At 43.7% G+C, this 27,215-nt stretch overlaps 2 protein-coding genes across 6 annotated transcripts; one reads left to right on the forward strand and one right to left on the reverse strand.

Annotated features, from left to right (window-relative positions):
• Positions 1-26: 26 nt before the first annotated feature.
• idi1 (isopentenyl-diphosphate delta isomerase 1) lies at positions 27-5,648 on the reverse strand. 2 transcript variants are annotated; one of them, XM_075452958.1, is made up of 7 exons: positions 5,567-5,648; positions 3,188-3,381; positions 2,253-2,425; positions 2,078-2,170; positions 1,836-1,966; positions 838-942; positions 27-657 (listed from the first exon to the last, which is right to left on the reverse strand). In XM_075452958.1, the coding sequence occupies exons 2-7, from the start codon at positions 3,334-3,336 to the stop codon at positions 445-447; spliced, it is 864 nt and encodes a 287-aa protein (XP_075309073.1). In that variant the 5' UTR covers positions 3,337-3,381; positions 5,567-5,648; the 3' UTR covers positions 27-444. The 2 variants fall into 2 exon arrangements, with proteins under 2 accessions (XP_075309073.1, XP_075309074.1); XM_075452959.1 differs by lacking the exons at positions 3,188-3,381; positions 5,567-5,648 and adding an exon at positions 2,874-3,087.
• On the forward strand, positions 5,440-27,215 carry LOC142370398 (WD repeat-containing protein 37-like). 4 transcript variants are annotated; one of them, XM_075452954.1, is made up of 16 exons: positions 5,726-5,891; positions 6,011-6,055; positions 7,010-7,293; positions 9,105-9,201; positions 9,322-9,417; positions 10,493-10,557; positions 10,913-10,996; positions 14,925-15,063; positions 15,543-15,614; positions 15,888-15,932; positions 16,143-16,219; positions 16,367-16,601; positions 18,400-18,541; positions 24,487-24,621; positions 24,705-24,819; positions 24,903-27,215. In XM_075452954.1, the coding sequence occupies exons 3-16, from the start codon at positions 7,141-7,143 to the stop codon at positions 25,032-25,034; spliced, it is 1,587 nt and encodes a 528-aa protein (XP_075309069.1). In that variant the 5' UTR covers positions 5,726-5,891; positions 6,011-6,055; positions 7,010-7,140; the 3' UTR covers positions 25,035-27,215. The 4 variants fall into 4 exon arrangements, with proteins under 4 accessions (XP_075309071.1, XP_075309069.1, XP_075309072.1 ...); XM_075452956.1 differs by lacking the exons at positions 5,726-5,891; positions 6,011-6,055 and adding an exon at positions 5,440-5,504; XM_075452957.1 differs by lacking the exon at positions 10,913-10,996.

A 27,215-nucleotide genomic window follows, 5' to 3' on the forward strand; every position in this document is an offset into this window, starting at 1 on the left:
GGAAAAAAACATTCACTGCCAACGGCCATAATCTAACATTTTATTGTGTAAAAGGTACAAAGACACAGTTTCAGAAGTTTCATTGTAGGAAGTGAAAGTGATCCACCTCAGCCTACAGACCACAGGTTTTTTTAAATATAAAAATAAGCTTAATTCTGTGGAGCTGTCAATAACGTTGCCCTTTTACATCTAATAAACTCGAATGTTAGAAGTCCGCCGGTCAAACGGAATCAATGATGCGTCTGTCTACGAGCACTGCTGTGATCTACTGTGAAGATGAAAGCACCGCCTCGCCTCTTACAAGCAGCCAGACTAAAACATTCCATGCTTTCTCTTTCATACAAAAAAAAACAGACGGGTGCTCATCGGGTCTCTGACGGCTGAGCGGGCCGATTTGATCTCATTTTCTTCATGATTAGAGATGCAGCCTGATCCAGGTTATGGTTACATGCGGTGAATGTTGCTGTGGTCCATGAACTGCTTGAGGTCGTGCAGGTTGTCCCACCACTTGAAGAGGAAAGTGTCTGCGATGAGGCTGAACCAGGGAGTGATCTCCAGCTCCTTGCGCTTGGACTTCTCCAGCATCACTTTCAGCTCTTCTTTACTCACATAGCAGTGGCTTTTGATCTCATTGGGATCCGGACTCAGGTCCACATCCTATGGAGAGGCAAGAAAAAGCCAGCGCTGTGGTCGGTGTTAAGCTGACGGACACTGAATTTTCCTAAAGATCCTTGGTGAAAAAAAACCCAACCCATTCACTTTAATCAAAACTAAATAATCTTGTTCCGTAAAACATTTGCGAGCCACTGGAAAGTCTGAGAGACATTACAGCGCTACCTTCTGCATGAAGAGGATGTAGTCGATCTCATGTTCTCCCCAAACACCGTCCGATTGGGCCTTGTAGTGGATTCGCGTCAGGTATGTCATTTCCTCTGGGGTCACCTGATGAGCGAGAAGGCGACAGAGATCAGATGCAGGTAAAGACAACTCAATCCTCAATAATCCTCTTCCACTGAGCACAGGAGGCGAGGCTTTAATACACACACGTCATACAATCCCCGACTAAAACGAATGAATCACCACACTTGGAGGTTCATTCAGCTTTTTTTATTTAGTAAAAATATTTATATATATATATAAAAAAAAAAAACCAAAAAAAAAAAAAAACACTAATATGACACAAAACGAGAAATTTTTAGATGTTAAGTAGAATGATGTAATCAGAAGGGTTAGAAAAATAACAAAACGACCCTTTTCCCTCCCAGTTTCTACTAATCAAGACTGAGATCTGGACCATTTGCTGGACACATTGTGCCGATGTGCGATTTCCCGATCAAATGTTTTGACGCTCGGCAAGACGCATAATCCTCCTGAAAAAAAAAAAAAAAGACGACCTCGGCATTACCAAGCCTCCTTATGATCAACAGAATGAGAAAAAAAAAAAGGGTGTAAAATTCCAGTGAAGGCTTTTCCTGGAGGTAAATCCCATTTCCTTCAGTCATTTTTCTTTGTTGTGCAGTATCTTTTAGGCATCTCACAGAACACTACGTTTCCTTTTCACAGCCTCACCCATCTCGACTGTACTTGCTCAAAGTCTTAAGACGCACCAGGAAAAAACGACCATGTTTTAATCCTTTCGGTAGTGTCCACTGACAGCCACGTTTCCCAACAGGTGCAACGGTTGGTTAAGGTGCACGAGCACTCTCTTTATCTGATATTCATTTTTTAAACCGTGCTTCATCTTAAAAACTAAAATGCAAAAAGCCGACAGTGACAATTTTACATTCGAGTATGTGTGTTTTAAAAAGAAAAAAATCTGAATGAACATGTTGTACCTGCTCCTGAGGGATCCCCAGCTCCGCTTCGAGCCTTCTCTGAGCGGCCCTCCTCACTCCGATAGCATCCTTCTCCTCCAGCTCGCTGTCTGTGTGTAAAGGATGGCTGCAGCACGTGTTTGTGAAACAGCCTGCGCACAAACACACAAAATCATTTTAAAAAAAAATGTACCAAGGAATGCTGCTCAGCGCTGTTGCTTTGCGACATGTGATGGCGGCACTCAGAGTGTTGGGATGCGGACCTGGGAAGGTGATTTTGGCGTCAGACCTCTGTTGTAGGAGCAGCTTCTCTTCGCTGTTGAAAATGAAGACGCTGAAAGCTCTGTGCAATAAACCTGGTGACACAGGGAAGGCCATTTAAAAACAGCGCGGAGAAGCACTGCGGATGGGCTCGACCTCGACGCGGCAGACACAAACCTTTATCGATGTTAGAGTTGAGGTGGCAGTTCTTCTTGGTGTCCGCTCCGATCTTGCGGTCGCCGTCGTCGATGAGGATGCACATCTCGGACAGCAGCTGCACCTGCTTCTCGTCCAGGTGATCTGTGGTTATCTCAGGCATCCTGGCTGCGGACTGCAGGCGTCTCACCTCACTGTGGAGCGGGTGCGAGAGGACAGCCGGGCAGGCAACAAATGGTCATTTAGAGTTTCAACATTTAACTTATACCCTCAAACCTACCTAAATGCACTTATGTCATGCTTTAAACCCTCCCTAAGCAGAGATCTTATGGATTTACCTTGGGTGACAACTTCAGAAATGATTGAACAATCTGTTAGACATGATAGTATCAACCAAAAAACTAAACCTTGAGGCTTTTAATGTGCGAGCATATCATGTCAATTATTATGTTGACATATATGATATCTGAAAAGCTGGAACCTAATACTCATTTCATGTTTGACTGTCCCAATTATTTCGGACACTGATCCTAACCCACAGGCACTGAGTTGGCCACTTTGTATTCAGTACTCCAGCTGATACTTAAAACGTCAAAGTTAAATTCTAGGCAGACAGAAACTTCATTTAAAAGCCCAGCTTACTGTGTGAGCCATACAGACGACAATATCCAGGCTTTGAGATGCTACGGTAGAGGTAAGTTGCCGACCTCAAGCTACACGCAGAGCTACATCTAACGGAAAACCTCTTAAAGCAGAGTTTGGCTGGACTTTATTGAGACTTTGTGAGGACCGTTTTGAGTACAGACCATATGCACAAACATGCCCTGCTATCAGTAATAAACACAAACAATCGTACTTCCTACTTAAAGGCAACGAGCTTATCTTCTCGCGAGCTTTTCAGTCCTTAAACACGAAGCATTCAGGTGGTTTCAGACGCCCTCGCGGAGCTAGCTTACCTGGATATAGCTCTGCAGCAGACAGCAGCAGCTGGGTACGCGGACGGGATCAGAGGAGGTGCTCTGCAGCTGCTGCGGACGTTTGATTTCAGCACAGCGGCTCCCTCACGGGATACCATCCGGAGCACCGCCCACAATGCTGGGACCATGGCCTGACCTCAACGGAAAACCAATCACAGGGACTGACGATCAGGCTGTCGGTGAAAAACGGAGAGGAGAACCCGAGGAAGGAATGGGGTGATAGCGCCAGGCGGAGGACACAGGGCTCAAGGGGGAGGATACCAGCACATGTAGCTTATGGATATGATACATTATTACTCCACGAGAACAATGAGGCAAGATGTGAGAACAAGTTCACCTGACTGCACAAACCATACCAGGATCAGTTTCTCTCCGTTCTGTTGTACTTTAAGTAACCAAAGAACGAAAGCAACACGTATTTACTATATATTAAAGTCAAGATTCAGAAGCACACTGTGTGATTTCAGCCCTTTAAAGACTCCCTCACATACTCCGCTGGTTCCATAAATCTGCAACCTGCAGTTTGATTAATTTGAATTAAAGAAATAAATCAATTAAAGAAATACTTTAAAAAAAAAAAAAAGAAAAGCCAACCAAATTCCCCAACACATAGTCCAACATTTTCAAAGGTGCTGCATTTACAGCCATCATCTGATACACGCACAAGGCTTGTGGACACAAGGCACAAGGCTTGTGGACACAAGGCACGAGGCTAATATTTGGATTCAAGGACAAATTTCTCAGATAAACTTCTAGTCTGGAACCCAGAAGCTGTAATGTTGAGATTCACTGTGCTACTTTCTGAAGTCTCCAATGTATCAAAAAGATACATTTGTAATTGTGTTGATAACCCCCCCCAAAAAAAAGACACTAGATAAAGTCTTGCAGTGCAGTTAGAAAGCTTTGTTTCTTATCAGAAAATAACGAGGACTGCACGCTCGGTACCCACTGGGTCTTATTTGCATTCGGATTTCAGAAGGACAGAAGCAACTAAACACAGTTTCTCTTTTCATTTGTCACTTTTGCCTAATAACTGTGTTCAAGGTCTGAGACTTCTCGAACGAAAACAAAGAAACCTTGAAGGAACTGGACATTCAAGGACACGCACTCCTCCCATTCCCTTTCCATGGACAGTTCACTGAAGGATCTGTTCTCTAAGACATAAACATATCATTACGCGTCATTTTTGACTTTTTGTGTTTTAAGTGTTCACTCCGTACACAAATTGAACTTTCCCCCAATTCAAAGTTTCACTCGGTAACATTTAGGAGCATCTGCTGGCAGAAATGTATGACATTAGTCACAACTTTGTCCTCATTAGTGCACAACTGCTTAAGAATAAGATTTGTCTTGTTCTCGTGATCTCAAAATGGCAGATGGCAGGCACCGTGTTTCACCAACCGAGCGCTAGCTTCAGGCGGAGGCCTTCCACATTAGCTTTTGTCATGAACATGGAGGGCGAGGGGTGGGAGATTTGCAGTTGGTTGTAATCTGCCAAGCTGCCACTAAATATCACTACAACCCACACTGAGGCTTTTCTTCCTCTGCATCTCAGGATGCTTATGCACTTCTGTCCATAGGCCTTCAGACTTTCCTCACCAAACTCTTTGTGGATTTTAAAAAATGTATTTAACTGTGGGAGGAGGGGTGGAGTTCACCAGAGGAACTGCAAAGACCATAAAAAAAAATAAAAAAAAAATAAAAAAGAGGCCCCAGTTGATATTCAAACAGAGAACCTTCTTCATTGTGTACCTTGAAGGGAAAACACTTCAAATGCGGGTCTGACAGCATTACTGTCGACAATGGAGAAGATTGTCTCTGCTGCCTCTTCAGAATGACCATAAACAGCAATAAACTACACTGCATGTGGATATAATTCAGGGACGTCCAAAGTCTGTCCTATCGGGCCGCTGTCCTGCAGGTTTTAGATGTTTCCCTGCTTCAACACACCTAATTCAGATGAAATGGATCTCTTCAACAGATTGTCAAATTCTGCACAAGCCAGCTAATGATGCATTGATCTGAATCAGGTGTGTTGAAGCAGGGAAACATCTAAAACCTGCAGGACACCGGCCCTCGAGGACCGCATGTGGCCCCCCTGAATAATTGATTCTTGAAACCTAAGAATGTAATAGTTGTTAAAAAAAAAAAAGTTCAGTGGCCAGCAGTGGCGCTTTCATTGTCCCGTTGAAGAATTCCACTCCGTGTTTTCCTGTTTACACTGACTGTCAACACACCATCAGACCACTGCACAGAGCAGCACGCATCGCTCAGGCCTTGTCCCAAACGGACATAAGTATGCACTGTCCGTCACATACACAACATGCAGAGACACCGATAAAACGCTCAGTTACTTACAAAATATGTGCTAAACAGCTGGGGGTCCAAACACGTCTTTGGACGTATTTAGCGTTAGTTTTCAGAGTGGAATCCGATGGTCGAGCCTTCGTTCCGGGCTTCTGACATAACAGATTTCCATTCGCTACATCATCCTTGGCGTAATCACCCATTGGCTTAGAAAGCGCAAACACGAATTGCGTAATGCGGAAGTATGTGCAAATACGTGATGTGTCAAAATTTGGACTAAAATTCTGATATTTGGGAATACTTTTAGCTCGCTGTCACCATCCATTGCCAAATTCATTATGATGGGATTTAATTAATAGGCTTGCATGTTAACAAGGTAAGATAGGTTCCACCAAACTCTCTTAGCTGCTGTGTGAAGATGGAACGTCAGATTGCCGCTATGAAGGTGATATGTGGCAGCTAGCTGTGCTAACTTGTAGCTAATTTCGTTTCCAGTATTCCCCGTGAGCGAGCAATGAATTCAGCGAGGCAGTGACAGTGGTGGGTTAAACTATTGTTTATAATATATCGGATATGCAAAAATAAGTGCCAAAGAGTAAATTTACCTTGTTAATTTGCACATAATAAATGAATGTACAGGATGCGTTTTCTCGCGCGTGCTACCTTCGCTTTCTGTTTTCATAATTCTAACTAAATCACTTTATGATACACGGTCCAATTGCTAATATGGTTAAGATTAAACGGCAGCAGTACGGGCCTGTATGACCCCAGTGACGTCCTGTGTAACGTGGAAAATCATATAGAGTAATAAACTTTACAGGTGTAACATCAAATTATGTGACCCGTGTCATGATGAGGATTTTAAGCATGCATTGCATAGTACCGACTCCAATTTTTGGAACCTGTCACATTTTCAGATACTGCTTTTTTAAAATTAATAAATTTTTTTTTTTTCTTGAACTGAGCATCCACTGAATCAAAAAACAAACAAAAAAAACAACCCCGTAGATTATGTAACATTAATCAAAATAAAATAATTACATTGGAAGGACCATTTAGTTAAAATTGCTGTTAACACTCTGCAGTATCCGGCACTATAGTCAGAATGTTTGGCCAACAGCTTTCACTAAAAACAATTGAGGATAATTTAAGTAAAACCTCTTATAATAATGCACTAGAGAAATTAGTACTTGTGTTTTGGCCATGCGATTGAATTTCTTATTTTTAAGTCGGACCACAGAGGTAAATTAGTAAAGTTAACCAAGAAAAGCATCTTTATCTGGAAAAAAAATCTACATTTTCAAGTGCATTTCATATTTTTTTGCTGTCTTTAAATGGAGTTTTGACAAAAGGCCCCCTATCTCATAATATGTGGTGTCTGTTAGCATGAGTTTGGATATCTGCTGGGAAGTCTAACCCCTTTTTGTCTTCAGCCCTTCCTGCTTGAGCTGTAAACGTGTCTCGCTTCCCTTTTTATTTTTTTATTATCTGCAGGCAGGTGTTGGGAACTGACAGGCCTGACCCACACACCCGCCAACCAGCCAGTGTGGCCTTTGTTTACCTGGTTTTCAGGTAGGTTGTGAGCAGGGGGGTGGGGGGCAGGGCCACACACAAAGCCAGGAGGGATGCCTGTGGAGGGCGGAAGCAGCAGCGGCTCTGCTTCAGCTGCACGTCACCCGAAGCAGAAGCGCAAGGCTCACAGTTTGTCTATCCGGCGCACCAACAGCACAGAGGAGCGGCCACCGGGCATTCTAAGAGGAGACATGCTGGAGGGACAGGTGAGGGCTAACGAAGGCTTTCTTTTTTGATTCACTCTCAGGCTAAAACAGGTTCAGAAATATCAGGAAGGTTATTTTTTTTGTTAACATTAGATTTAATGGTCTGTTACGGTGCAAGCATGCTTTTGTCAGCAATGAGAGCACAGAACTGGCCAGTTAAACAACATTGCTTTAATTTTCTTACTGGTTATGCAACAGCCACTGCTCCATTCTACAATCTGTTTATGAGATGGAGTTTCTCCCCCCTGAGAACGGGCGCTTCTTTTTGCTAGGTTGCTGTGGGATCTCAATGGGGGGCTACTGTAGTCAGAGTATCAATGTCATCTAGGTTCTATAAAAGTTAATGAGAAGCGTGGTGTGAACGTTCACTTTGGTTACTGATTTCTTTGTTTGAGAAAAAAAAAAAAAAAAAGGAAATCTCAAAGCCTCCATCGGGTTGGTGATTAACTTCCTCCAGACCAGGTTATCTGAATTAATGCTCCGATTGATTCATTTTTAGCTTTGTCAGGAGACCCGTTACAACACCTTCACGCTTCTATGCTGGTGAGGTGACAGAAAGTGTTTCTGTTTGATCAAAAGTCATTGACTTTTGGGGAGTTGGCTGCAGGGTGAGCCTGTTTAGGGCTGTTTTAGATTGTATCATCATGTTTATTCTGCCATCCAAGATCATAGTTTGCGTGCAAAGGGGACAGCAGTTTTCTGTCATGCTGTGTTATTATTGTTTTATTAACATCAGAAATGTGGTGCTGGATTTCTGGCCGGCCCTAGTTTGAGGACGGGTGTCCCTTAGTTTTTACTTTCCCTTCTTGACCTTGAATTCTCAGCCACTAACACTAGAGCTCAGCTTGCACCGGTCTGTTGTCTCATCAAGTTTTAATATGGGCTGCTTGTCCAGGTCTGATGAGTCTTTTCAACAGTCCTTTTTCTCTTTTGCCAACACATGCTGGCTCTGTTAATGCACCTAGTCTAACCCCCCCCACAGCACAAGTTCCACATACACAGACAGCTTTATGAGCCCATATAGAACAGAGCGCATTTTATTCTGCTCTTTTAAAGCTGTCATTATTGAGCAAAGTTCGCCGCAGGTTTAAGGACCAAAACTAAGAAGCTTTGAATTCATAAGGGCTGCCTGTTATTTCCTAATTGACCCCTAGTTTTTTTTTTTTAGGGGGGGGGTGTTGACATGTGGTGCAGACTGAATGGTTGGGCCGCTAACGTCGCTGTGGAACCTGTTGGCTTTGAGCACGTGTCTTAGGAGAAAGGAAAAAAAATAAAGAAAAAGCAGACATTTGGTTCTCTGCTCTTTGAGATGGTTTGGAAGCAAAGCGGCAGCTCTGAAGACAGAGCCGTCAGATACGTCAGATCCTTGTTTTCATGGCAACTTTTGCATCTCCCTGTGTGTTAGTCTGGTGGAGTCTGGTGGTCAGCTGATAACCAGGCACCGGTAGGAGTTCACCATGGAGGTAAGGATTGTTTGTAGGTCGTGGTTGTGCCGCTCACAATGTTGCTGCCGTTGTGGCGGTTGGTTTTTGATGGCATTAAGTAAACACAGTGGCTGTTTGGCAAGAGATCAACGCTTTCACTCTGAAGTAGCGTTTATTTTATGAGTCATGCAAACATTTCTTCCAGTAGTTGTTGTGCAGTTTATTAGACACCTGTTTGTCATTTTAAAACTGTTTTGTTTGGACATATTAAGTTAATAAAGGAGGTAAAACATCCCAACTCCTGCTCCTTGTACTTTATTCTTCAACCTATATATATGTATTTATATCAGTTTACCATTAAGTTTTATTCATGTGTTGTGTGTCCAGGACTCCAAGCTGCCCCACGCATTGCGGAACAATCTCCTCGACCTGTTTGGCCAGATCGAACGGGAGTTTGAAAACCTCTACATTGAAAACATTGAGTGTGAGTAAGCGAGCATATACTTACTGTGTCGAGCTTCAGGTGTTGGTTCACCAGCCAGGTGGCTCCAGAGCACAGGCCGTATTTGATCACCGACACTGTGTCACTGTGCTAACATTGCAGTGCGGCGAGAAATCGATTCCCTGAACGAGCGTCTGACCGGAGATGGACAGGCGATCGAGGGCGGAGACCCCACCAAGGGAGCCCAGAAAGCAAAAGGTTCAGTGTTTCCTCCACAATCGTTCTTATTAACAAGGCCTCTGGTCACATGGCACGGCTGCGGACATTTATAATAAGCTGAATGTAACGAACAGTGGCGATTTTTTTTTTTTTTTTTTTTTTTTTTTTTTTTAACCCTGTTAACAAAGCTTTTTTTGTGTATCTCATATGAATAAAGTGAGCTCTCCCAATTCCAAAAAGTTTAGACAGCGTGTAAAATATAAAAAACCCCATATTGCTATGATTTGCAAATCTCATAAACCAATATTATATAAATGATGATGTCAAATGTTGAAATTGAGACATTTTATGGTTTAATGTGGAATATTAGATAAAAAAAAAGTTGTGTTTATTAAAGTGTTATTAAAAAGAAACAGTTTGAGGAATATTATGCATTTAAGTAGATCAATTGATCAGCTATACAGTCTGCTAAAGACTGCGTGTACAAATTGTGGAGCAATTTTTGACTTAATCTTCCTCAAAGTATAACTGAGAATCCCGATACATCCCCCGTGCACCGAGGACACGGCTGGATACCAGCATTGCTGGCCCGTAAACTTTGAATCTTCAGGCCAGCGCTGCGTAGAAGTAGCCATGATTCTTTCATGGGAATCACCCCATGGGCTCACAAACGCATTTTTCACGGAACTTGTCTCACTTTAAGCTTTTGACATGCTTCCGATGTCCTTTTGTGAAAAAGGGAATTCATCATGAAATTTGCAAATCACTGCATTCTGTTTAAAACACTTTCCAGACGGGACACATTGTGGATAAAATATCGTGTTGCAGTCGGAGTAGTTTTCAGCCCTTTTTTTTTTTTTCAGGTTGAGCTCAGTAATATATTTTTTTTCTTTTTAACTCTGCTTTCGACGGCTTCTCTGCATATACACTGAACATCAGCGGCAGCTGTGCTGTCAGTACTGACAGCTGATGGCTAGAAACAAGGTTTTTATATCACAGAGGTGTGCGTGCGCGCGTTCTTAAGTGTCAACACTGTACTGCCGCATTGAAACCAACCGCAGACCTTGTCACTCGGTGGTGAATTTTATTCATTGTTTGTGTCTCTGTCACACAGCCAGCCACAGCACCAGCCAGCTGTCACAGAAGCTGAAGACAACCTACAAAGCCTCCACCAGCAAGGTACTTGGCACCAGCTATGTTAGTCTGTTCAATAGAGCTCAGAGGATCTCCTCTTGTGAGTAAATATTTGAGGTGTTGGGACTCAGGCCTGTTGAAAAGCCACGTGTTGCTAAGGGAGAGGAAAGAAAGGCTCTTTCACTTCCTCTGAGTGGGTAAACAAGAAAGGTTGTGATTTAAAAAAAAAAAAACAAAAAAAAAAAAACTTGCTGTTTTGTTCTATAATTCTTTTCCCCCATAATGATTCATTCATTTATTTAAAGAGTTATTCGGGGCAGGGGGCAAATTAAATGCTGTGTGATTGTGAGCATTTACCACAAAAGTGACTTCTTCCTCTTTAATCTTTTTGCCGAGGTAGCGCTCGTACACTTTCCAGGACAAATTAGGCGGAGCTCGCAACTTCAGTGTGGCCTCATGGGAGTTGTGGGGCGGAGATTCATGGGTAACGTCCCGAATGCTCTGTTTGTCACTAAGCATTGTCGGCGACAGCTGTGGGCTGAGGCTCCTCTTAACTTCAGTCTTACCTTGACTCCTCGTCTTGTCCTATTCTCTGCACCCATGGAGGAAAAAGAAAGAAAGGAAAAAAAAAAAAAGGGTTAAAGGCTGCAATTATTGAATTGTTAAAAACCCTTTTGGTTACGATATCAAACCGTTTACCAATGCAGCAGAAGCTTTTCTGACTTTTTTCGACACCTTACGTCACTTTTCATCAGCTTTTTAGGAAAAAGGAAAATGCTTAATATTTCCCCCGTTACAGGACAGGCTTGCTAAAGTCAGCTGGGAATTTGTTCCCAAGATGGTTCCTCGAATGTAGTCCCAGTTTTAGAGAAATGTGGTTGTTTTTTCTTTTTTTGTTTTGTAGAGAATCAGGCTGTATGAGAAGAGGACTCGAGTTTGTACTGAACTTAATACCAGTAGCTGCTTTGCTCGGCTGAGTAAAGAGACTTTGAATTAGGTAAAAAATCCACCCTCCGGCTGCTGTTAAGCAGGAGGTCATGTGCCAGAACCAGTAACCCCTCTAGAGTTTCTCCTGGTGGGAAACTTCATCCGGACACAGTCATGTGATTAAAAGTAAGCGCATCCCACGGAAAACGCTGGCTTTTTGGACATTCCGAATGTGAACGAGCGAATAATTGGCCTCCTTTGACGCAGTGCAGCGAGATCGTTTGTGTACTTGAACAACACCACAGGAATTAATGCGTTTATCAAGCATTTATCGAGCAATACGGTCAAATTAGGGTTTTTGGGGGTTTTTTTTATGTGAAAAGTATGGGCGCCTTTGGCGTCACAAGCTTGTATTGCTTCACTGTATCTTGTTGAAAGTTCCACGTTCTGCTTCAACTTCCAACTTTGGACAGTTTCCTGAACCTTATCTGCAGGCACTCTTTGATATAATGCAGAATGTGGTGTTCAGTTAGCGGCAGCAGGCTGTCCAAACCATGACATCACAACGACTGTACTTCACCGTTGGATGTTTGCCTCCTGGATCGCTTCCTTTGGTCTGCAGGATGTCTGCTTTGAACTCTCTTCTCGTTTCTCTGTCCACAGAACATTGTTCCAATAGGTTCTGGACTTTGTCTGGATGTCGTCGGAAAGCTGTGTTTTACTCTAAAGTTCCTTTTGGGCAGGAAAGGCTTTATCTTGGCACATTGGTCAAATTTGTGAGATCTCGTGTGTTATCTTTTATTTTTTATTTATTTATTTAATTGCATGCATCACGTTCAAATATATTGCAGAAAAAGACAGGAAATGAAAAGAAATCCACATTTTTTTCATTAGTAAAAGAAAGAGTCTGGCACATGACCCCCACGCCCATAAAGTTGTGTAGTTTTTGTACAGATTAAGCAGAAGAGATCAATATTAGTAGGCTGTAAATATGCCATTAAGCTGACTTATTCTTTTAAAGAACTTTGTCTGAGCCAGTCTTTCTGCCACACTAAGCTAATCTCCCACTTTAAGTCCTAAGTGTAGTTTTGTGTAACCTTTTGCGCGGGACCAATATTAACAACAATATATGAAGTGAAACATTATCCTGTCGCCTTCTTAAAATGTTCCCCACGCGGTATTATTTACAGAAAATAAACTGTCGGAATGCAGCCAAAGCCTGAGCTGTTAGAAAGGAAAGGAACACAGCCCATTTCTGCTTTAAAAGTTACAGAAGAGGACACACGGGATCAAGGGAGGACCTCATAGATTTAACCTCCTGACAGATGCAGCTGCTTCGTCCTTCTCAGCTAACCTATCAGCTGGCTAAGAAACCTGAGCAAAAGCTAATGTTATTAAGACTGAAAGCAAACTAATGATGGGCACTAACTCTAGCCTCAGTGTACTTTTAGTTTAACTCTGACCGTAATGGGCTACTTTTCTCTCGTTTGCTCGTTGTGTTCTAATGGCTGGAAACATTTAAGATTCTATTGTGGTGCAACGTGAGCTTGTGGTAAACACTCGGGACTCAATGTTGGTGCATTAACGCCGCCTGACACATTTGATCCAGATGCTCTGTCGCTGTATCTAATAACTCGCAGGGATGCAGGCTTATCGCTGTGGTCATCTGTCAGCTTGCCGCAGCATGCGCAGTGCAGGCTGTGACTGCCGGGTGACAGGTAAAATCCCGCTTTACTCATGAGTTTGCCTATGTGGGAGCCTGCAGCACTAAAGGCCATGTGTAACCAGACTACAAGATATTTTTAGAGGTCTCTGCCTCAGACTGATTCTTGATTTGACACGTGAGAGAGCTTCTTGCTCCGCCGACGTGCAGTTCGGTGCGGTGTGACAGCTCAGACCTTTTGGCCGAAGCGGGTACACACTTAGCTGGAACTGGTTAACACTTTGGGAGCCTGTGTCACAAAGCGGGTGGCTTCGCCTAAAATAGAGCCCCAATTCCACAAAAAGTTGGGACACGGTGAAAAATGTAAATTAAAACGGAAAGGATGATTTGCGGAACTCCCAAACCAATATTTTATTCACTGAAGAACATGGAAGACCTTTCAAATTTGAAAGAGACTGAGTTTACCATTTTCAATAAAAACCATTGGCTCATCTTTAGTGCAGCGTCCCCTCTTCTTTTAGCAACAGTCTGTAAACTTCTGGGAACTGAGGAGACCAGCTGCTGGAACAGAGAGAGAAATGTTGTCCCACTCGTGTCTGATAGAGGATTCGAGCTGCTCAACAGTCCCGAGTCTTCTTCGTTATATTTTTGCACATCACAATGTGCTAGTTTGGCGTCCAGCTCCCAGACTCTTCTACTTATGAAGCCATGCTGTTGTAATAGATGTAGTATTGCGGTTTATTGCATTTTCTTGTTGGAATATACAAGGCCTTGTTTGAAAAAGACATCTGGATAGGAGCACATGTTGATTTGAAACCTGTAGATATCTTTCAACTTCCAGATGTGCAAGTTCTTGGAGATGGAGGCTTTTTTGAAGCAAGTGCTGATAATAAGCTGGGTGATCCATTTTCTGTTCAGTCTATTTTAAGTGAGATTCGACCCACAGAAGATGGCAGTGTTTCTGGATGGTGTTCACACATGGCTTCCTCTTTCAAGATGGAGCTTTAACCTGCATTTGTGGATGGCGTCGTGAACCGTGTTCCCAGACATTGATTTCTGAAGATCATAGACATCGAATACTTATTTTCAGAAATCTTTGGATGCTAATATTTACTGTGTGATATGATAGAATTTTTCAAAGTTTTCCCTCAGTCTTATTTTGAGGAAAATTGTTCAGCAATTTGTTGGCCCAGTTTTTTTTGCAGACTGCCGAACCCATCTTCACTTCAGAGAGACTCTGCCCCTCTGAGGTGCTCTTGTTTTAACACTCAGTCGTGTTACTGACCTGTGGCCAACCAGGGTCATTAGCAACATGTCCTACATGTTTATTTTTAGTACCATTTCCTTTTTCCTATTTTTCCCACGTCCCAACTCCAAACACTAAAGTTGACCCGTGACCAATGAAGGCTTTGTGATACAGGCTTCTGCATCCAACACACCAAGCTGTGTTATATCTGCGTGGCAGAAAGCATCAAACTGCGGGATTCCTGGGAAAAATGTTCCTGTTAGGATTTAAAGTCTGCAGCATGTCTGTGTGGCCAGCTCTCAGTTTAATCCGCACCAAACCCACTTCTTACGGCAGTAAATGTATAGCAGTGGATTGCATGGGTGCTAAAAGTTAAGTAGCGCATGTTCTGGTATTTTATTAGAGTAATAAATATGATTCTGGCACTTTTCTTTTGGTGCAGCTGCTGCTACTGTGAACCTTCATAATTTAGCTAAACCGAGTGCAGTTAGGACTTTCAGAACCAGGATCCCAACTCGTTCCCTTCCTCACATATTTTCCCCCTATCACACCCACCTCCCTCCCCTCCATCTGCAGATTGTCTCCAGCTTCAAGACCACGGCAGGCTCCCGGGCTTTGTGTCAGCTGCTCAGGGAGTACATGGGCCATCGGGACGGGATCTGGGACCTCAGTGTCACCCGAACACAGCCCGTGGTGCTTGGCACCGCTTCTGCCGGTACGCCAAATCATTTTATAGACAACAAAAAAAAAAATCAGTCAATGGCTTTGTTGTTTAGATCATGCATCACGGGGCTGTGGTGGTATCAAGTAAGAAAAAATCAGAAAAGACCTGAAGGTGCTGCAAGCGATATTCACATCATTATATCCTTGTCAGATTAACTGTGGAGCAATTAGCCAAAACATGAGAGCAGGGTTCCGATGATGGATGGCGTCTGCTGTGTGCTGGGAGTGTTTTAGAGCTAATGTTTATCCACTCTGACTCTCACGTAACATTCATTTTTAAGGAAGAGACTACACTTATTCTGGAAGTTTCTTACCAGAAACTTCTGGTAAGAAACTTCTTACCAGAAGTTTACCTGTCAAAGAAGACCAGATTAGTTGGTCTTCTTTGTGTATCCACTGCATTATTACAACAAACCGTTGGCCGATTACTATAAAAACGGGACTGACTACACCTCTGCTCTCCCCTGACAGACCACTCGGCTCAGTTGTGGAGCATAGAAACTGGGAAATGTCTTCTGAGGTACGCTGGCCATGCAGGATCAGGTAATGAAACTGTGCAGCATTGAATGTTGCCGTTGAGCTCTCATAAGTTAAACCACACAGACGTTTTCAAAAAGCTTCATCCGATGGATGTACTGACAATATGTTAAGTTGGTCATGCCAAGTCGTATCCCTTTTTGATAAGAAGGCGGGTTTGCATGTGAACCAGTGTGTAATTCATCCCACGAATCAACATTGTCCACATTTGCTCACGTCTTATTGGATGACCTGAATATTTGCAGACACTCTAACTCATCACTGTTCTCTTTGTTACAGTCAACTCCATCAAATTCCACCCCACCGAGCAGATGGCCCTCACAGGTATGCGTTTGAAAGTGCGTTTGTTTAATTTGTCGGGCTGACCACATTTAGGCATCATCTGTGTCAACAGGTTTGATCGTTAATTTTTCATTTTTTTTTTACTGCATCTGTTCCTTCCAGCAGCATGTAGATTTGTGTGTGTGTGTGTGTGTGTGTGTGTGTGTGTGTGTTGACGTGCGCTTCAACGTGTTTTTTTTTTTTTCCCCGCAGCCTCCGGGGACCAGACGGCTCACATCTGGCGCTACATGGTGCAGCTTCCTGTCCCTCAGCCACCACCAGATGTCAGCGTGAGTAGCTTTGGACCGTCCCTTTCCAAGGGTTTCTAAAACTGTCGAAAAAGGATTTAGTACATTTGCCAAATGAGTCACTTTACTTTCAGTAAGAAATAAATCGCCCCCACACGGAGCCGAGCTGAGATATTGTGAATTCTGCAGGCTCTGTGTGATGATGACCAGGACTCGTCAGACAGAGAGGAAGGCGAGGTGGACGGAGAGGGTCCTTGCGAGGTGCCCACAGTCCGGGTTGCGACTGCAACCCTAAAGAGCCACCAGGGCGTCGTGATTGCAGCCGATTGGTTAGTAGGAGGCCGACAAGTGGTCACAGCTTCCTGGGATCGGGCTGCCAACCTGTATGAGGTGGAGACTTCTGAACTGGTTCACACCCTCACTGGTACGTGGATGATGGTTGGCTTTGGAAGTTGGTTTTCTTTAGACCTACTGTATTCCCTTTTGCTCTGAGGCTCTCTTTTCCACGTACATACCTACAAACTCTAATTTCAGGATGGCATTCTATGCTTTTTCTACACAGCCCAGGGGAATGCTAAACATATGTGTCTACTTCAAGTAAAGAAAACAACATGTTTTTATTGAGTTTCAAGATTAAAACACATCTTCATTATTAGAATAGTGACCCCACTGCATGGGATTCTCCACTAAATGTATTCGGAAGCATCTCCACAAGATTAGACCTTAGATGGAGTGTCACCGTTGTGTCACAAAGTTGGCTGTGAAAGGCTGGCATCCATATTTCAGGCAGGTCAGGTTGCAAAGTCTGATATAAAACTACACTGTTTGACCTCCACGGAGAAGCATCTTTATGAGATATGTCCGCAGAGGGGAATGCTGAAATATGGCCTGAAACGAAGTGTAAAACTGGTTCCTGCTCTTTTTTAAAGATTAGGGATTAACAATAGTTCTTCTTCTTCATTAAAACTTTGCTGTTTTCTCATAGGACCACTCTGCCTGAGCACGAGTGTGTAGCGTATCGCACTCATCAAATTATTTCTGTTCATTTCACATCCGCATTCACCTTCATCTTCAAAATTGATCAGCTAAAACCCTTTTTACTTTAAAGTTTTAGCATTTATAAGCCCGGCTGACAGAAAACGAACCTGAGCCGGTTCCAATAAGCCCTCTGATTGGTTGGAATCATTTCCTGGTTTCTTCTTTTGCTTCAGAAAGCCTTTAGAACTTCCGATAGAATAAGTTGTTGCATCCGATAGAATAAGACCAAAACTTTCAGACATACTTCAAGAATACAACACATTCATTCATTAACGTACACGTTAAACCTGCCCTCCTAGGACGGGCCGCAGGTCACTCAAGATCACGAGTCCCAGCAGGACTTCTCATTTTGTGGCATCCAGTGAGGAGAGAAAAACGCTACCGGACTCAAACAGAAGACAAAGACGGGCTGTTTGTTTTCATCTTTCAGTTCATGGTGGAGCTGTGACCAAAACCGAACTTTGGGTTTTTTCTCCCGTATTAAACCAAAAAAATAACCACTGTTTGACCTACTTGGTTTGAAACCACAAAAAGTCATAAATGCCATCCAGCAGGCTATTAATACGGCTCTAGTGAATGCTAAATAGGAAGCTGAGGCGTTAGCTACTTAACTCAATTCAGCATAAACGTTGGAAACAAATATTGAACAAAAAATGAACTTACACACCAGCATCGTAGAAGCTCACTAACTAGCGTTTTGTATTCTGTTAGTTCAGTCCACACAAAGACCGAAGTGTAAGTGTTGCTATAGAGGGTTTGGTTGAGACGCATGATGTTTACTGTCTTCCATTTTATTCTCTCATTTATTCAGATAATGAAATGTGAATCTACCAACCATGTTCATGTCTGAGGTGGAATGAAATAAGTAGCATCAGTGGATGTACACTACTTCCTGATTCCATTCTCCAAATGTAATGCTTTGGCTTCTGCACAAGATAAAATGGCTAAACGTGCTCGTTCAATCAATGATAGTTAATGATAGTCTGAAAATCCTTGTTCTGCTCTCTACTGAAGTGAGAAGGTGTTTGGTATACACCACACTATAAACTAATTCTACCATTAGTTTCTTGTGAAAATCTTTGAATGATCTTTTAAAAAAAAAAAGTTTTATTTAGAATTAAACGCATGCAAACAGTTGGATATTATACTAATAAGTATGGGTGTGTGTGTGTGTGTGTCCTCAGGCCATGACCAGGAGCTGACTCACTGCTGTACCCACTCCACCCAGCGGCTGGTGGTCACCTCCTCCAGAGACACCACCTTTAGACTGTGGGACTTCAGAGACCCGTCCATCCACTCTGTCAACGTCTTCCAGGGACACACCGAGTGAGTCCGTCTTGCTGCCTGCTACACACACACACACACACACACACACACACACACACACACACACATGCTTCCTCTTGGGGCGGCCGTTGCTCTGATAGTAGAGCTGTTGTTGGTCACCAGTTTTAAGGTTTGCACTTCAATCCTCGGCCCCTCCAAGTGTTCATGTGTCCTCACACTGCACCTCGACATTGCAGCTCTGTGTTTCTGCGTGTGTGTGTCAGTTGGTGAATGAGTGTTCCATTTTGTAAAATGCTTTGTAGAACCAAGATGAGGTTAAAAGATGCTCTGTAAGCGCAGACTTGTAATCATTGACGTCTAATTAACGCACCAATGATCCATTTCAGAGGTAGTTGGTGCAGTGTTTGTTTTGCCCACAGGGTGGTGCTGTAGCCTCGTCATACACTGTGATTTTTCTTTTTTCTTTGACTTTTTACCATTAAACTACAGAGCCTGTTGCTCTGAGCCACTTGCCTCTCATTCATTACCGAGCGCTTCTCCTCACTCGAACAGTCTGCTCCTCTTTCTCCTCTTGCGACCTCTTCCCACGCCTCTTTGTCCCTCTCTCTCCTCTTCATTTATCTGTCCATTCCTACATTAACCCCCCCCCATTCCGTGTTATTCGGAACTTCGCTTGCTGTTAACACTCAATTGCAGGCGCTCATTTCAAAACGACGACTGTCAGGCTTGTCTGTAGTTTTCAATGGCGGCGCTCTTTAAAAGGAGTAAGAGTTGTGTGTGTGTGTGTGTGTGTGTGTGTGTGAGAGAGCTGGCTGACTGGTTCTCTCTGGCAGCCTTTGATTGCAAGCGGGGGGATTACGTAGAGCTCATTATGTACAACCCCGACATGTATAATTCCTGCAGATCCCACTCTAATTCTCTCCCATAGACAATTGCTGTAATGAGATTAAGCACCAGTGTTTCACAGTTAACAACAGCCCTCCTCCTTTGCCCTCCTTTCCTCCATCCTTATGTCCTCCCCAAGTGGCTTCCTCCCCTCCTGCCCGTCTGTGAAGCAACAAACAGACATATGTTAACATTTCCCACATTTCTGTCATCTACAGAGAAAACTGTGTGTTTGCTGTTAAGCTGCAGTTAACCTGATGTATTTTTGTTTGTTCTCCTGCTTGAACACCCGTTGGACCAATTATAGCAACTCTTGTTGTCATTTGGAATTTTTCTATTATTATTATTATTATTTTTTTTTTTGAAAAGTTGTTCCAAAATTGCCCTAAAACACGAGCTGCATTCACTCTCAAGGAACCTTTTCTAAGGAGCCTTTTGAAATCCCAGGGCAGGAATAGTCGTTAATGTTTGCAAAAACGCGACGTTTAGTGCAGCTTCCGCGAGCTGAGAGGACACGGCGTGCAAAAGATTTGGACAAAGAGCTCAAACAGTGACAAGAAATACGTGAATCTAGGCAATAACACCCACTTCCTGTAGAATTTTTTAGGATTAACAGTTTTTTAGTGAATGCTGGCTGAGGTACACTTCCTGGTTTGGTGCCGCACACGTTAAAAGACTTAATTTGCCTAATCTGCTCTCTGCCTTAGATCTCGGTGGAAATGCAAAACATAATCTTTTAGCTCCTCAAAAAAAGAAAAAAAAGACACAGGGCCCACAGGTTTTTAAGTTCTGAGTGCCTTCGTTTACGACGCATCCACAACATATACTCCAGCGGAGCCGAGCACGGTGTCACTTTTTAAAAAAATGACGCGTGTGAGTGGCTATCTCAAAATGTATAAACCCGATCCACTTTAGCTCCACTTCTAAGCATTTTGGACCCAGACGAGCAGCTGGTTCCACAGAGAGAGGAGTCTGAAAACTACACGCGTTTCACTTCTGTTCTGGACTTCCACAATCAAAAGTTGGAAGTCTATTTTTTTGCTTTAGAAGACAAGAAAACCCCCCAGTTATTTATATTTGGAAGCAGAAGAACAGCTGAAGCCCTGTTACTTTTGATTAGATGGATACTTTATTGATCCCGAAGGAAATTCAAGCATCCAGTAACAAGACATAATAAAGCAATAAAAATGTTTATACAGTTATAAACAATTAAAAAAAGTAATAAAATTTAGTGACCGTACAGATATTAAGGAAATACAGAAGTGCCATCACTTAGAGCAGTTGTACAGCCTGATTGCCAGAGGGACAAAAGAGTTCTTGAGTCTGTTGGTGGAGCATGATTGAGACAGCAGTCTGCCACTGAACACACTCCTCTGCCTGATGGAGGTGTTGTGCAGAGGGTGGTGAGCAGTTTGTCCAGGGTCCTTCTCTCTGCCACTGTCCCCAGAGAGTCCAGCTCTGTGCCCACCACTGAGCCAGCTCTCCTCACCAGTCTGTCCAGTCGGGCAGAGTCCCTCTTCTTGCTGCTACCTCCCCAGCAAACCACAGCGTAGAAGAAAACGCTGGCCACCACAGACTGGTAAAACATCTGCAGCAGTTTTTTTTGCAGATGTTGAAGGACCCCAGCCTTCTCAGGAAGTACAGACGTCTCTATCCTTTCCTGCGTACAGAGTCTGTTTGCTGACCAGTCCATCCTGTCACCCAGTTGCAGCCCCAGATATTTATATGATAGGCAAAATATGTCTGTTTACTGTTTAACAGTCTATTTGTTTAGTTATTGATTTACGAAAAAGGAAAGGAGTTCTGCTTGATTAAATTCGATTCTTGAAATCTCGCTTCCACCCTCACCCGAACACAACCACTCTTTCTCGCGCTTTCTCCACTTTTTTTTTCTCTCTTCGCTTTCCACGAAGCTCCGACACGGCAACATGTTGCAAGATGACTGCCGTGATCGCGCCGCCATTCGTGTGGAAGCGGCGGAAGGGAAGGAGAGTGAGAGTGTTATAATAGGCAGAGGAGGTTGAGAGCTGGAGGGAAGAAAGCCTCTCGTTTCCACTGTCTTCACCGGCAATTACAGCTAACGCTCCCTGACAGCGAACCTCAGCAGCTAAAAGTGCAGCATCCACCCTCCATCCCACCGCCCCGCCATAATTGCAGTGTAATGACAACTGCGCGCCAGCTACCAAAACGGCCGACGGCAAACGAGAAATGACAGGGGACTTGCTCTACAAACAGGATGCCATGTCACGTTTGTCTCTCCTGCCATCGGCAGCTTCCGCAGCTGTTTTGATTGCGCTTGATAGAAACGCATGTTTGTGTGTGTGTGTGTGTGTGTGTGTGTGTGTGTGTGTGTGTGTGTGTGAGAGAGTAAGCGTGTGTCTGCATGCAGATTGACATCCTGTCTCAGGGGAAATACAGCAGCTCTTCCCAGGTTCTCAGTGACTGTCGGTTTTACTGCAGCACAGCAGAAATAAGAAAGGCTCTTAAAGCACCCGTTCTGCACCTGAACAGGTTTGTTTACGTTTGACCTTTTTGGGCTTTCGTCTTTTAATACTTACAATGACTACGTTTTTAAGATTGCCCAGACACTCGAATCCTCCGCTCGTCGGAACAAATACTGCAGTTTATCCAGAATTTTCTGACAGTGACGATTGAATAAAAAACTGTGAGAAGTTTGGTGATTGCCTACTTTTCCTTGTTGCCTGTATAGTTGTCCTTCAGCCAATTATGCTGACATACTCCTAGATTTTTTTCCCCTGAAGTTTCTGTTACTGATTTTTTTTTTTTTTTTTTTTTTTTTTTTTTTTTTTTTTTTTTTTTGCTCAAATCTAACACTAATCAAAAGATAAAGTAACATATGCCTTTGTTAAATGACTTACTATCCCTTCTTTCAGTTCCATAATGCCTCTTATCCACAGTTGGCAGCTCTCTTAGGAGAGAAAAACATGGAAACAGAGAACGACCCGAAGAAGTAGAAGTACAAGTCAAATATCACCACTATTGGCCCTCACGTGTGCCAGCTGCAGTGGATTAAACCTCAGGGGAGACATTCAAGAGTTGTTGTTTTGTTTTTTTTTCCCTCTTTCCCACCAAACCGGTTCCAGTGCTGGTTTGCGCAGAACTTAGAACTAGTTATTTTTGTTTCAAATGCTCAAACAGGTAAAGTGGTGCTACAGAATCACCAGCTCTTAGCAGGTCGATGGTAAAGCACGGCTTTACATTGGATCCTGGGGTTGGGATTATGGAAACCAACCAGACCTACTAAAACCACTGCGTTTCAAAATCCAGAACCAGTGTAGAGTTTAGTTTTCTTAATTGAAAAACCGCGTCATTACTGCTCTGTGGAGGCTTTCTGTCGGTGAGAAATGACACCAGCTCTTGAGAGAAGTTAAACAAGCTCCAAACTGGCTCTTGCTTTAGCACACGGTTCAAAAAGGGGTACGTGTCTTCGCCAGGCTACAGAGAGGGCCCATCATTTCCTTTTTTTTTGTCTTTTCCAGCTCCCCAATTCACTGGTTTGATGGAGTCTTGACCTTGGCTGTCAGAGGCGTTAGCAGAGCAATAAGTACCACCGAATCCTCCTCTCCCTCCTCACACCATTCTGAAAACCTTTTAACCTTAATCAACCTTATAATCAATTACCCTGTCTGATTACGCTCCACACACTCCTCCCACCGAGCACACCTCCCGTCTTTCCCTCTCTCCTTCTCTTGTATTACCAGGTGGGCTGTACCCTGCAAAGTCAGAAGGTGCCTGTTACCACGCAGCAGTTTCCTTGAGCCTCGGCCTCTCTAATAGGACAAAGTTTGGTCCGCTAATTAGCCCTTAATGCCATGTCAGTTTGAATTAAGGGGGAGGACAGTTTTCTCTGGAAAGGCTAGATGTAGAACCAAAGACGGTGCAGTCTGTATGCGAGGGTGTGCGTGTATGCGGGGACGCTGCTCAGGCCTTCGCTTTAATCATTCCCATCCCAGGAATAAAAGGGAGAGCGCGACTGACACGCATTTATAAAGTGGAAATATTAAAGGCCTGTTAAATGAGTGGTTAGGCTTGGCCTTTAGTGCTAGCATATCGGAAACATGGCTGTTGGCATCATGCCATATCAATTCGAAAAAATCTTTGTTTTAGATTTGTTATACGAAAGCACAAATAAAACAGTAAAATACTGTCTAATCAGAAATAATCATTTTAAACATTATTTGTGACAGTTCGTTGCAGTTTGCAATTTAAGCCACTAGATGTCTCCACATCCTGCTCACCAAAGTGTTCTGGATCCACAGCAATCCTGAATGTTTTTTTTTCTTTTAGACGAGCTCAAGCAAAAGTGTGCCTAATGTTACCGTTGCTCAGCGATAGTAGTGATCGGGTACTCCGTGTCAGACAAAAGATAAAGGTTTGTTTGGAAAGTTGTGCTGTGTTTGTCTCCCCAGAGTCAGTCTGATCACATGCTTCAAGCGGCTCGACTTTGCTTCCTGATTCAACATGATCATGAAACGAGCTGCTCACGGTGCATGAGAGTAAATATAAAGCCGTGCAAACTGCGGAGACCAAAGCAGAAAATCGTCTTTCACAGCCTCCTGACGGCTCAAACGCGTTTGAGAGTGTGAAAGCTTTCAAGTCATCACGTTGTCCTGACAACTACTTCTATGTGACAAGAGCTGAGCGCGAATGAGATCATGCCAACCCTTTTCTTTTTTTTTTCCTCAAGTGGGAGGGTGATACCCTGTAATGTTTTAAAGTAGAGAAGGCGCATTATAAATCAGGAAAAGCACACATTACCTCTCAGATGTTGTAGCTGATGAAGGCTCGGTGTATTGACATATCACTTTGACACGTGTGGATGTGTCTCATCCTTCAGCTGTGTGAGCTACAGTTGCACCGTCTGTGGGAGAGAGTTGCTATAAATAAATTTTGACTCGCAAAACTTTCTTCCTTTCCTTCCTCTTCTCCTGGAAGTACGGAAACATATCTCCAACATAAAAGGGTTTTACTCGAGCAGCCTTCGGAGGCCCCCCCTTTCTCTGCACCTGTGGAAAACTCCTAAAAAGGACGACGACCGGAACACAGGAGTAACATTCTGTTTGATGTTTGCTTTGTAGCACGGTGACTTCCGCCGTCTTCACGGTGGGCGACAACGTGGTCTCTGGAAGTGACGACCGCACAGTCAAAGTGTGGGACCTGAGGAACATGAGGTCGCCTATAGCAACCATCCGCACCGACTCGGCTGTGAACAGGTAGGTGAACGCAGGGCCGCACCTGTTGACCCTCATCTTGTATCTGTCCCTGCTTCAGACTGTGACTCTTTCTGATCTTTCAGGATAAGCGTCTCTGCCAACCAGAGGATCATCGCTCTGCCACACGACAATCGACAAGTCCGACTGTTCGACATGAGCGGAGTGAGGCTGGCCAGGCTCCCGCGCAGCAACAGAATGGTAAGGGGCGGGCGGAACGGAGCGGGCAGCGAGCTCGAAAAAGAACCCGACCTTGAAAACTGCGCGCGTGTCTGTTTGTGCAGGGTCACAGGCGGATGGTGTGCTGTACTGCGTGGAACGAGGAGAACCAGACGTGCAACCTGTTCACCTGCGGCTTCGACCGGCAGGCCATCGGCTGGAACATCAACATCCCCGCCCTGCTGCAGGAGAAGTGAGGCTCACCGGAGACTCATCAGAATCCCTCCATGTACATACGGCGCCCCACGCACCCACGCACGCACACTGTAACCCACGGCCTCGGACACGCCGGCGTCTTCACCCTGAGAAACCTTTTCAAGCGACGTGCATTTCACTGCTTTCAAACACGCGAGCCAGCGGGTGTGAAACACATTCTTAATTATCCCGGTTTCCGTTGCTTTTGAGGACGCAGCTATTAACACTGGTGAGAACAGATCGATCTACTCTGACATGCAGCTGAAGGCCTTCTTCGTCCCCGTGTTTGGTGACTTTGCTGGCGTGTGCGAGGCCACAGAGCCTTCTGTATGTGACTCCCATTTACTCGGCATGGATTGTGAAATGTGACACTTCTGAGCTAAACCATTCTTTGGTAGCCCTCCCCGTGTAGACGTATATATTTGACTCCACATCTGCGGGCTGCTGTTCACGTCACTGTTGTTTAGTTGCTGTTGAGTGGCTGCTCTTTTCATGTAGCAAAATCCTGCTTTGCGAACATTACTCGTAAAGCTGTTGGAGAACAATTAAAATGACAGTTTGTAGAGTATGATGTGTATATATGATGTCGTGGCCTGATTAAGTGACCTGTGTTGCAGGTTGTTTTTTGGTTTCAGTGTCTTTCCCACCATTTGAGGGTGGAGCTTGGCTGTGGCTGTGTGTTTTTTTTTTTTTTTTTTTAATCCTTTTAGTCATATTTTGAGTATTTCTTATCAAGGAAAGAAACATATCACGTTCATGCCTGCCACATTACATGCGCGGTCTATCAGCTGTCTTCAAACAGGACCTGAGGTGCCGTCTGAAGGCTTGACACGTTGAGATCGACGTCCCTGCCTCTTACCTTTCGATGCTTTCAGTTCACGGCCAGCCTACATACTTCCACATTTTGTCGCTCTGTTACTTTGCCTTGCTCTGTGTTTACAGGAGTTTTTTTTTTTGTTTGTTTTGTTTTGCGACTGCTCTTAAAAAGTTTACGAATCCTTCAGATTTGTATGAGTTGGACGTGTTCGCCACAGAATCAGGATACGGTGTTCCCGATATGTTGCTGGTTTAGGTGTCCATAATCTGCTTTGCGCGTCTTGTTGTCGGCGTATAGACCCATGCTCTCCTGCCAAGTCCACAGCCCAGTGTTACTGTAATATGTGATTCCAAAGTGAACTTGTTGGTTACTGTTTGTATCTGTGATTCACTGACAAGCCTGTCAGGCATGAAGCTACAGTGTTTGCTCTGTGCATTGAACCCATAGCCTTGTACAACGTCTTGCGCCTTTTGTTGCAGATGGCACTCTCCTGTCCTTTTAGAGGCGCTGTCAATCCAAAAAAAACTGAAGCAATACCCAAGCTCCTCCGTGTTACTGGTGCTCAGAGCCCCTTTTTTTTTTTTTTAACGAGCGATTCTAACTAGGAAACACACTGAAATCTTCTGTCTTACCTAGAATCGGGCATGACTAGATTCCAGGAAAGGCTATTTGTTACACGTGTGCAATATCCTAATAATGAAGTCGTGCTGTAGTTTTTGATCTTCTTATATTTAACTTATTTCAGTGCTGCAAATCCCATAGAAAGGACGCTGTGCACTTGTATGACTGGTATAGATGTACTGTAGCTCAGTGTGCAAAACTTAGTTCAGAAGTTGGCTCACACTTCACTGCTGTTCCTGCACACAATAGAAGCAGGAAGCATTTTTTTGAATCTAGAAAATGTGATAAATCTATTGAAATGCCTTATTATTGCATAAGGGACGGTGCACGAGTTTTATCATCTTGAGTATCAGAGCGCTCTTCCAAATGCTTGTTAAATAACTAATTGTGCTCCACAGCACAGCGCAGATAGGATTTTTATTCCTGTTTCATTCAGGGAACTCAATCTGGCGCCCACCGGTATCTGTGTCTTTTTAATCTGCAGGTAGGACGGGAAGTCCGGCGTGCGCCCCGCTTATGAATTTCAACCTGCAGGAAATATGATTTTGGAGTGATACATTAAATTACTATGTGCCAGACTCTAGGGTTAAGAAAAAAAATAAAAAAGAGAAGTGGATTGGCTTCGGCTCTCTGTAGTGAATCTATAGTCAAACCTCAAACTTCATTATGTGATCTACTTTGCATACGTTATTGTGACGGGTTCGTGCTCTCTGGACATTTTCCAATAAAAATATGTGATTCCTTT

This window comes from Odontesthes bonariensis, chromosome 20 (genome assembly GCF_027942865.1).
Source record: "Odontesthes bonariensis isolate fOdoBon6 chromosome 20, fOdoBon6.hap1, whole genome shotgun sequence".
Lineage (NCBI taxonomy): Eukaryota > Metazoa > Chordata > Actinopteri > Atheriniformes > Atherinopsidae > Odontesthes > Odontesthes bonariensis.

Coding starts and splice junctions, on each gene's coding strand:
- LOC142370398 (XM_075452956.1), top strand. CDS start 7,141: ATGCCTGTGGAGGGCGGAAGCAGCAGCGGCTCTGCTTCAGCTGCACGT. Junction 9,418..10,492: donor GGGAGCCCAGAAAGCAAAAG/GTTCAGTGTTTC, acceptor TCTGTCACACAG/CCAGCCACAGCACCAGCCAG. Junction 10,558..10,912: donor ACAAAGCCTCCACCAGCAAG/GTACTTGGCACC, acceptor TTGCCGAGGTAG/CGCTCGTACACTTTCCAGGA.
- idi1 (XM_075452958.1), bottom strand. CDS start 3,336: ATGGTCCCAGCATTGTGGGCGGTGCTCCGGATGGTATCCCGTGAGGGA. Junction 2,426..3,187: donor TGCTGCAGAGCTATATCCAG/GTAAGCTAGCTC, acceptor CCCGCTCCACAG/TGAGGTGAGACGCCTGCAGT. Junction 1,967..2,077: donor CGCCAAAATCACCTTCCCAG/GTCCGCATCCCA, acceptor GTTTGTGCGCAG/GCTGTTTCACAAACACGTGC.